General features: G+C 38.1%; 1 protein-coding gene and 1 pseudogene across 1 annotated transcript; both read left to right on the forward strand.

The window, feature by feature from the left end:
• The first annotated feature begins 686 nt into the window (after positions 1 to 686).
• LOC126062917 (40S ribosomal protein SA-like) lies at positions 687 to 2622 on the forward strand (annotated as a pseudogene).
• A 6389-nt stretch (positions 2623 to 9011) lies between these two features.
• LOC126062980 (olfactory receptor 2W1-like) lies at positions 9012 to 9956 on the forward strand. The gene has a single exon (XM_049861092.1). The coding sequence runs from the start codon at positions 9012 to 9014 to the stop codon at positions 9954 to 9956; it is 945 nt and encodes a 314-aa protein (XP_049717049.1).
• The last annotated feature ends 499 nt before the right edge of the window (positions 9957 to 10455 follow it).

Consider the following 10455-nt stretch of genomic DNA (forward strand, 5'->3'; position numbering starts at 1 on the left):
GCACCCAGGCCTCCACTGATCAGCACGTGCAGCTTCTCTGCTGAGTAAGCTGCCTTCTGTGCCAAGCAGTTACCCTGACTCAGCTTATCCACCAGGGGGCTGCCTTCTCTGCCATACAGGCTGCTCTGCATTCAGGTCTCTCTACTCTGCTATTGGCCTTTCCACTGCAAAGTGGCTCAGTTCATAGACAGCACAATGGCTCTATCAGCTGCTGCTCTCCTAGCAGTAGCTTTTCACCATCAGGCCTCCCCATCAGTTTATCTGCCCATCAGGCCTCTCCATCAGTCTACCTGCTGCTAACTGGCCCAGCTCGTAGCCAGTGTAGCAGCCTGCTCAGCTCTCTCAGTTGCTTTTTGCCATCAGGCCTCTCTGCTGTTAACTGGCCCAGCTCACAGTCAGAGTAGCTTTAGGACTGCTTGGCTCCCATGTGCCTCTGCTTCTCTGCCAGACCAGTGCTTAGCCATCACCTCCCTCTCTTCATGAAGGCCTCTGAAAACAGCTGCTTTTCAGCCATTTATGTATCCCGATCTTCATCAATTATAAGGCAGAGCCTCCCTAACCAGACCAGAGTTCAACCAATCCTCTGTTACCCATGAGATGTCAATCAACTCAGTTCTTGTTAATTACCAGGCAAAAGTATCAAATCATCAAGTTGTTTAGAGCTTACCAGGGAAATGTCAATCAACATGGGAAATCCCCTGGGCAAAAGTAACAAACCCTCTGGGATAGAAAATAACCTCGGAACCCCTCTACCAAGTTCCTTCTTGAAAGAACTACGGCAAAGGTAACTCTTCAGGGCTTAAGGGAAAAAAAACTCTCAAGCTGTTTTCCTAAAGACCCAAGGCAAAAGGTCACATAGAGGAACGCATTTCACCACAATGGTATATACATAAAATGTAACAATATTAACTCATTAAATGTGATGATGAAGACCAATATTTAATGACATTGATCAGTAAGTAACCTGTATTAAGAGTATGCTCCAGGCATAAAGATATTGAGAAGGTGTTCACTACATTTTGGCAGAGATTATCTTTGGGTGACCTGGTTTCTGAGATTGTGTTCACATTATTCTTTGTGAATTTGCAATGTTGTTTATGACTTTTATAAGACTCACCTATGCTATCTAAGAAGGCAATAATATTTTTTCATTTTATTCCTTTTTCCAAATGAAATTATATTTGTAATTTAAATGTTTACATAAATCATACTTTTCATGGCAAAACTTCAAATAACTTCAGATAAATTTACAGAAGACTAACATTTTCCTGAAGTATCATAACTCATGTATAGAATTTGCTACTTTATAAATTTCTTTAGGCCAACACAGATAAAGTTTTACATCACTAGCTGACAATAAATATCCTACTTTAATTTGAATATCTTTGTTTCTACCTTTTCTTTTTTTACTTCTCTCCTTATCCCTTTCTTTTTATCCTCTCACTCGGATAAAGTTTTATCAGCTTCATGTGCATTCTTCCACAAATTTCACTATGTACAAAAAAAATGTTACTACATATTAAATACATAAGATCTTTTTAATTTGTAAAACTGGGATCAAATTCTATGCTCTTTGGAGAATCTTTCTTTTTACAGTTAACATTTATGTTGTTGTCTTAACATCTAGGGAGTGAATTAAAATACGTGCACTACCCAGAGAAGGGTCCATAAGGTGTTGTCCTGGGTTACTGTCTAACAGGGGAAAATTTCACAATGTCCCCCCAGAGCCCTTAATGTCCTGCAGATAAAGGAGGAGGATGCCCTCAAATTCCTTGCAGCAGGAACCCACTTAGGTGGCACCAGTCCTGACTTCCAAATGGAACAGTGCATCTACAAAATGAAAAGTGATGGCATCTACATCATAAACCTGAAGAGGACCTGGGAGAAGCTTCTGTTGGCAGCCCAGGCCATTGTTGCCATTGAAAACCCACCTGGTGTCAGTGTCATATCCTCCAGGAATACCGGGCAGAGGGCTGTGCTGAACTCTGCAGCTGCCACTAGAGCCACATTTATTTCTGGGTGCTTCACTACTGGAATCTGCACTAACCATATCCAGGCAGCCTTCTGGGAGAAGCCTTTTGGTGGTTACTGACTGATCCCAGGGCTGATCACCAGCCTCTCACAGAGGTCTCTTACGGTAACCTGACCATCCTTGCTCTGTGTCACACAGATTCTCCTTTGTGGTAAGTGGAAATTACCATCCCATGAAACAACAACAAGGGAGCTCACTCAGTGGGTCTGATGTGATGAATGCTGGTCTGAGAAGTTCACCGAATGTGTGGCATCATCTTCTGGAAACACCTGTAGAAGGTCATGCCTGATCTCTACTACAGAGATCCGGAAGACATTGAAAAGGAAGAGCAGTTTGCAGCTGAAAAGGCTGTGATCAAGGGATAATTTCAGGGTGAATGGACAGCTTCTGCTCCTGGATTTACCACTGCTCAGCCTGAGGGCACAGACTGGTCAGAACCTGTGCAGGTGCCATTTGTGCCTATTCAGCAGTTTCCTACTGAAGATTGGAGTGTTCAGTCTGCAACTGAAGCCTGGTCTGCAGCCCTTACTGCTCAGGCCACTGAGTGGGTAGAAACAACCACTGAGTGGTCTTATGCTGTTCTTCCATAGTATCTTAGAATATGGAGATAAGGTTGACAGAAAATAAACATCAGTTTCTAAAAAATTAAAAATAAAAGAGTAAAGCTATACAGGAGAGAGAAAAAAAAAAAAACCTTAAGTCTGTTAGAGATATCCGACTTGAGTCATCAAAATAGAAAGTCATGGATCCTCAACTAAGTTGAAAATTTAAGCCAGTTCATAGACACAGAGCCCTTTGAAGGAAGGAAAAACCCGGCTCCACTGAGGAGACCCTGACTGTGCTGTCAAAAGACATACCAATAAAAGTCACGACACAGTCTGGGAAGCCTGAAGCTCATGGGATTTGTAGTTCTGATCCAGTCCTATGAATGCTAATGCAGTTTACCAATCAGGATTGTTTTTATAATAAACAATGTGGCCTGGTAACATGACCAATGCTCCATAGTTATCTAATCCATAAGTTTCCATAGAAAAGGAGCTAAAATCAGGAAAAACAGAGGTCATTTTCCATGAAAAGGGGAATAGAATTTTTAAACCTTCACTCACAGAACCACAGTGGGCTTCTAAAGTACGAGTGATTTCCTACTGTTTATCTACGTAAGGGGTGTCTTAGTCAGGGTTCTCTAGAGAAGCAGAATCACATGGATTGGTAGATAGATGGATGGATTGATGAGTGAGTAAGTGAGTGGGTGGGCGGGTGGGTAGGTAGACAGAGATAAAGATTTATTTTAAGGAATTGAATGCACCTTTTTAGGGGCTGATAAGTCCAAAATCTGTAGGTTAGGCAATTAAGTTGGAGATCACTGCAGTCTTGTGTCCCAAAATCCATAGGTCAAGCAATGAGTGGAAAGAGTGGAAAAGCTTGGAAGACTATTTACAGTCTGTAGACAGAAAGGTGAAAACTCCCTTTTCATTCTTAAGGTCTTCAACTGATTGGATAAGTTGGGAGGATATTCTGCTTAAGACTAACTGATTTAATCACATGTAACTACCTTATACCAACATCTGAACTACAACTGGGCACCATAGCCTAACCAAATCGACACATAAAATTACCCTGTGTGTGTGTATGAAGTGGTTTAGAGGGAGAAATATTCTCAGGTGTATTGTTAGATTCCAGCGTGAGCTCTCCCCAAATTGATTAATTATATTTGTAGCATATACTCCTTGAATTGACTGAAATAGTGATAGCTAATACTTGCATGTTCACTGTGTGACAATCAGTGCTGTAATATTTTACATGCATTAAACTAATTTAACTCTCATACTAACCCTATAAACTAGCAGCTATCACTATCCACTTAAGTGATGGTTAAACGTTATATGTCAACTTAATTAAGCCATAATTCTCAGGAGTTTGCCAAACTCCTGAGAATTGGACTGATTGCTCTTCCATAATATAATATAATATAATGTAATCACGCCCATGATATGATTTGATGTGATCAGCCAGTCAGTTAAAAGAGAGTTTCCTTGGGGATGTGGTGTGCCTCCAGCATATAAATGGATGTTCTGGCAAAGCTCACTCTTCCTTGACTCTGCATTCTTCTCATTGCCTGACTTCCAGTTCTTGGGACATAAGCCTTTGGCCTGACCTGCAGATTTTGGATTCACCAGGCTCTACAACCCAGTGATCCAGCACAGGCCTCCAGCCTACTGCCCGACATGCAGATTTTGGATTCCTCAACCTCTGCAACCACGTGAGTCGGCAGAAGTCTTCAGTTTGCTGCCTGACCCACAGATTTGGGACTTATCAGCCCCCACAATTGCATGAGCCATTTCCTTGAAGAAAATCTCTTTATATTTATACATACACTTTACTAGTTTTGCTTCTCTAGAGAACTGGGACTAAAAGACCCAATTATAAATAAGAAATCTGCAGCACCAAGAGCTTAAGCAACTTGCCCAAGTCCACACAGCCGGTAAGTGGTAACACCAGGATTTGAGCCCAAAACCTCTGACTCCAGGATCTATCAATCTAATCATTGCACCTCAAATGCAGAATATAATGATTACGTAAATGTAGAATATAATGATTACATTATATAAAGTATAATATACAATATAATGTAGAAAATAATGATTATATGTAGAATATAATGATTACTGTCATAAAGAAGCAGATTATTAAAATAGTTTCATTGCTTGGGGTGATGAGCAGTTAGCCACATTTAAACATATATCATGAGGCAGTCAGTTTGTTCTTAAGTATTTTATTAACATGATGATTGGTGGTTTGAAATTTTAATTCAAGGATTATAAAGATCAGAAAATTCTTCAGGCCATACAGTTGCTCAAGGTCTTAGGGTTTAAATAGTGACCTTTCAGACACAAGGAACTATTGTCATAGGTGTTGGAGGATTTGAATCATCAAAAGTTGTCATCAAGGTAAAGGCATGTTAGCACTGAATAAAAATATAAATTTCTTATGATGCTCAACTTTCTGTTTAGAGTTTTGGAGATTGAATATCTTCACTGTCACAGACAATGGTTTCAACCTTGGATGTCAGAAAAGACTATTAGAAGTACATTACTGAAATGAAATTTGTTCAGAGCAAATTTATTTTCAAAATAAACGTGTGCTAATAATGGTATGAATATTTTGTAGAGGCAATATATGTTATAATTCTAGTGTTAGAATTGCACATTATTTAAGAACAAATTTTGTTGTTTGTAATAGTTACACTACCTAGAGAAACAAGAAGTGAAAATTTTGAGAAGACATTTATTTTGTCATTTCCCTGAACTACAGCTTTCCTTCACATTGAATAAGTTTTGCATTCACTAAATTTGTCATTGTGAAATATCAGAATATGGTCATATCCTCCAAATGTTTCATCAGCTGGCTTCTTCTACAGCAGTTTACTCTAGCGAAGTCTACAGGATGTAGTCCTGCTGGTTTAGAACATCTTTTTTGATGATCTAGATTTCCAGGCAATGTTGGGAAATTTTATTTAATTCTTATCCTGAGTTGTCTGTTACTTCGTGTAATATTTCTCTAGGATTAAGACCTAGTATTTGCAAGTTCTTTTAAAGTCAGAACAAGTAGTGAGATTTTGTGACAGGTTTCATCCCCTTACCTGAAATCACATGTTCAAGAGGGAGGAGTCCTGCCAAGAATCTGTACCTTAACAAACATCAGGAAAACAGCAGAATTCGCCGAGGCACCGCAGGGAACACACAAGAGAGCTGCAGCCTGGAGAGCAAATGCTGAACCAGGATCCGTTTTCTTTAGAGTAGGCTCTACACTGGTTGAAAAATAGACCACCGAGGGAATTCACTCTGGAGCACAGTAATGTAACTCTTTAGTATTTCTTGGAAAATAGTGTGACTGAGTTGGGAAAAAAATTTGCAAAAAGTAGAATGAAAACTTAAAACTATATGGACTGATATTTCTGGTTTTTTTTTTTTTCAGAAGTCTGAGATTAAATAAATGCTGTCTCTGCAGAGAAATCCTTCTGTCTGTATTAGTAAGGAAAGATAAATTTATTATCTGGTATAAGGCTTGAACACAAAGTCATTTCTTGATTTGTGATTTCAGGCATTTTGATCTAGCAGAAATAAAAGAGGAAAATGTACACAAAGTCATTTCTTGATTTGTGATTTCAGGCATTTTGATCTAGCAGAAATAAAAGAGGAAAATGTAGATTAAATTGAAAAAGAAGATCAAAATATTGTACTTTATTCATGAAGATTATGGAGCTGGGAAGGACTCATATTTTGGATCCATATCTAAATCATGTAATGTGCATGGAAAATTATTTCAAGATTTCCTATGTCATTTTTTTAATAAGAGCAATTTTTTTCCCTTCATGAATTCATATTTTCATTTTTGTTTTCACATAATTTTAATTGAAGTCCTATTTTACTCAGAAGTCATGCACAATTACACAAACCAACATGTGTATCAAAATAAATGGTATTTATTCTTCTGTTGCTCAGACATTACAGGACTCTAATGGTGTGTGACAGCTTGTAACACATTTCAGAGAGGTTTTTTTTTTGTTTTTTGTCTAGTTTTGTCAATGGCAGAAACCAGTCTCAAAATGTTATTCTTTAAAAGCAAATTCTGAAGAAATCACCAAATAACTATCTCAAAATGACTATGTTGACCAGTATATTCAGTTAGTTCGGTGAATGTGTACACTAGTGAACAGACCATGGCCACAGTTTGAAGTAAGCTCTTCGGATTACTGAAGTAGCATATTTGAAATAACATAACAAGCAAAAAGCACAATTTTTTTTTTTTTGTGCTATACCTGTACCCATATCAGTTTGATATTTTACTGCTATTTTTTAAATCGTATGTTTTCTTTTTTAACTGAATCATTTCAGGTGTTATTTTTGCTTCAGGTGGTATCTTTCTATATTCAATGACAAGAAGGTGGATTGTCACTTATCTGTTTAATTGCTAAAAGTTTCGGCAGTTCTGAGGTGCTCATGAGTGTATAGGGGAGCTGTAGGTATCACACTATTAAAGAACATTAGCTTTATTAGTCCTTCAAGTAGACACTAACGTTTTAAATTATTTTTTCATTGAACTGAATAAAGTGGTTATTCGTTACTACAGAGTTAAAACCGCAGTCTTTTCCATTAATCCACCATCTTCTGTCACCCCATTCAAGTAACTTCACAAGATGTCTAAGTTTTTAATGTAAAGAAAATGCTAACTAATAACTTTAAGTGATTTTTCATCATTATTCATAGCATGATTTAACTTTTCATTTATTCAAAAACTGTGTCTATCTGGGGGACCTGCTTTAGGGGTTAGAGATAGAGTGAAGTACACAAGCCATCATGTCTGCTTTCTTAAAGGTTATAGACTAAGGTAGGAGGAATGGTAAGCAACTTGTATCTACATGGTGCATCATTATAATATTTTCTTATATTTGCAAGGAGCTCTGCTGGCATAGTGGTTAAGTGCTTGGCTGCTAACTGAAAGGTCAGCAGTTTGAACCCACTAGCCACCCCGCAGAAGACAGATATAGCAGCCAACTTCCATAAAGATTTATAGCCTTGGAAACCCTAGGGGACATTTCTACTCTGTCCTATAGGGTCACTATGAGTTGCATAGACTCTATGGCACACCACCACTACCACAAAAATATTTGTAGTAATTAATGATTTTGAGAGGGACTATGTCCCAAGCATTGTTCTAAGAATCTTACATGTATTACTCATTTGATCTTCACTCCATTGCTAGGTATTTTTATTGTTCCAATTTTAGAGATGAGAACACTGAGCCCAGAAGGGTTATGTAACTTGCCTGAGACCACACAGCTAAATAACTGGCAGAGATGGGACATGAACATAAGCTCTCAAGCTATGTTCCTAAGCTCCATGCTGTACTGGCTCTCTGTAGGAGTTCCTTATACATGATATAAAATATAAAGCTAAAAGAGAGTGTGGGTTCAGGGAATTCCTCTTTAAGCAAGAAACATTTAAGTGGTGACCTAGAAGATGAGTAGGAATTATCCAGATAAAAAAGGGAAGGGTTCCATGGGCTTTAGATGGGGATGAAATTGACCTGTGAAAAACTGATAGAGGGCTAGTAGTGAATATGGGTAAAGGGAATTGTAAGATGACGATGAGACCTAGGCAGGAACCAAATCAGGCAGGTTCATCTCCATCATCCTAAAGAATCTGAATATTTCCTAAATGTTAGAGAAAGCAATTGATAGCTTTTAAACACATGGATGATGTGATCTTACTAAATCTTGTAAAAATATAAAAGGATAAGTCTAGATATGAGGACAGAAGACTATTACCAGGACCTAGAAGAGAGGAAATAGTGCTTTGGATTAGGGTAGTGGTGGTGGGAATTAAAAAAAAAGTGAAAGGATAGTTAAGTATATTTTTAAAATGAAATTTACCAGTTAAGGTAATAAGTTAGTTGTTGGGATGAGGCAGATGAAGGCTGGGAGATCAAAGGTGCTGTTCACGAAGAAATGGAAAAAAGGGATGCTCTTTTTCTCATTCTGACATTAGTCAAATAGGGAATAGATGAATAGACAAATTCTCTGAACAAGAATATTTTCATTATATTGGGTAACTAGATTTATAGAGAATCATAGTGTCACATCATTTTAGAATCATGTCTATCCCAGACTGAAATTGACTTCTAAGAAAATTCAGACTCTTGAGTTTAAGAATGAACTTCTCAGTGTTACCTAAAGAGTGTAATCCTGAATTCATCATCAAAAAAGAAATCCAAAACAAACACCAGATTACCTAACTACAATATTTTTTATCCAGTGTATTTTTCAATTATTAAACATACCTTCTCTCCCTCTGTGTTATTTATATACCATAGTCTGTGTTGACAAATCTCTTCTTCTTCTCTTCTGCCTTCTTTTCCTTTTTTTCTCCTCCTCCTCCTCATTTTGTTCTTCTCATTTCAGGATGGGTGTTGAAGGACTATGGGGCAAAACAATCATAGTTCTCTACATGGTTTTATTCTGCTTGGCTTCTCTGATCATCCCAAACTGGAGATGGTCCTGTCAGGAGTTGTCACCATCCTCTACTTAATTACATTAGTGGGTAACACAGCCATCATTCTTGCATCTCTCCTGGATTCCCACCTGCACACACCAATGTATTTTTTCATCAGGAATTTATCTTTCCTAGACCTGTGTTTCACCACCAGCATCATACCTCAGATGCTGGTTAACTTGTGGGGATCTGATAAGTCCATCACCTTTGTGGGCTGTATCATTCAACTCTATGTTTATATGTGGATGGGCTCCGTTGAGTGCCTTCTCCTGGCTGTTATGTCCTATGATCGTTTTACAGCTATTTGTAAACCCCTGCATTATTTGGTAATCATGAACCCACATCTATGTCTCAAGATGATTGTCATGGTCTGGGGTGTTAGTCTGGCCGATTCTTTGGTATTGTGTACACTCACACTTGATTTACCTAGATGTGAAAACAACATTCTGGATCATTTCTTGTGTGAGTTGCCAGCTATGGTTAAGATATCATGTGTAGATACCACAGCAGTTGAAATGTCTGTTTTTGCTTTAGGCATTGTCATTGTCCTTATACCCCTCTTCCTGATTCTTATATCCTATGGTTACATTGCCCGAGCTGTGCTGAGAATGAAGTCAAAAGCAGGCCAACGAAAAGCAATTAATACCTGTGGATCTCATCTCACTGTGGTATCCATCTTCTATGGAACTATTATCTACTCGTACCTGCAGCCAGGTAACAGTGCCTCCAAAGACCAGGGCAAGTTCCTCACTCTCTTTTACACCATCATCGCTCCAAGTCTCAACCCCCTTATCTACACCTTGAGGAATAAGGACATGAAGAGTGCACTTAAGAAGCTGGTGAAAGTTGATTATAAATCAACAAAAATGTAGGATAACTGGACATCATAGAAAAATATTAGAGTAAATAAGGCAATGGAATACTTTTCTAATTGTTCTCGATATTTACTGAGGCAGGTAATCCCTAGATCATAGAAATCAATTAATATAATAATTCTTTTATGCAAACTTTTTGTGGATACAAACCATTGGATACAAAATATTATAACCATTATACGTAGCTCTTTTATGCCTCTAATTATTTGAATGTGTTCATGCAAACTGAGTCAATAAGAATTTTTATTTTTGCCTGAAATATAATACATAGTGGATGTGAATATAATCTTGATTTTATTGAATTTATCCTCAAGCCTATGAAAACTGTTCTAGGAGCCCTGGTGGTGCAATGGTTAAGCGCTTGTCTGCTAACCGAAAAGGCAAAGGTTTGAACCCACCAGCCACGCTGTGGGAGAAAAGACCTGGCATTCTGCTTCTGTAAAGATTACAGCCTCTGAAACCCTATGTGGCAATTCTGTCACAGAAGGTCACTATG

Source organism: Elephas maximus, chromosome 1 (assembly GCF_024166365.1).
Source record: "Elephas maximus indicus isolate mEleMax1 chromosome 1, mEleMax1 primary haplotype, whole genome shotgun sequence".
NCBI lineage: Eukaryota > Metazoa > Chordata > Mammalia > Proboscidea > Elephantidae > Elephas > Elephas maximus.

Excerpts from the sequence above, each read along its gene's own strand:
- LOC126062980 (XM_049861092.1), top strand. The coding sequence starts at position 9,012 with ATGGGGCAAAACAATCATAGTTCTCTACATGGTTTTATTCTGCTTGGC.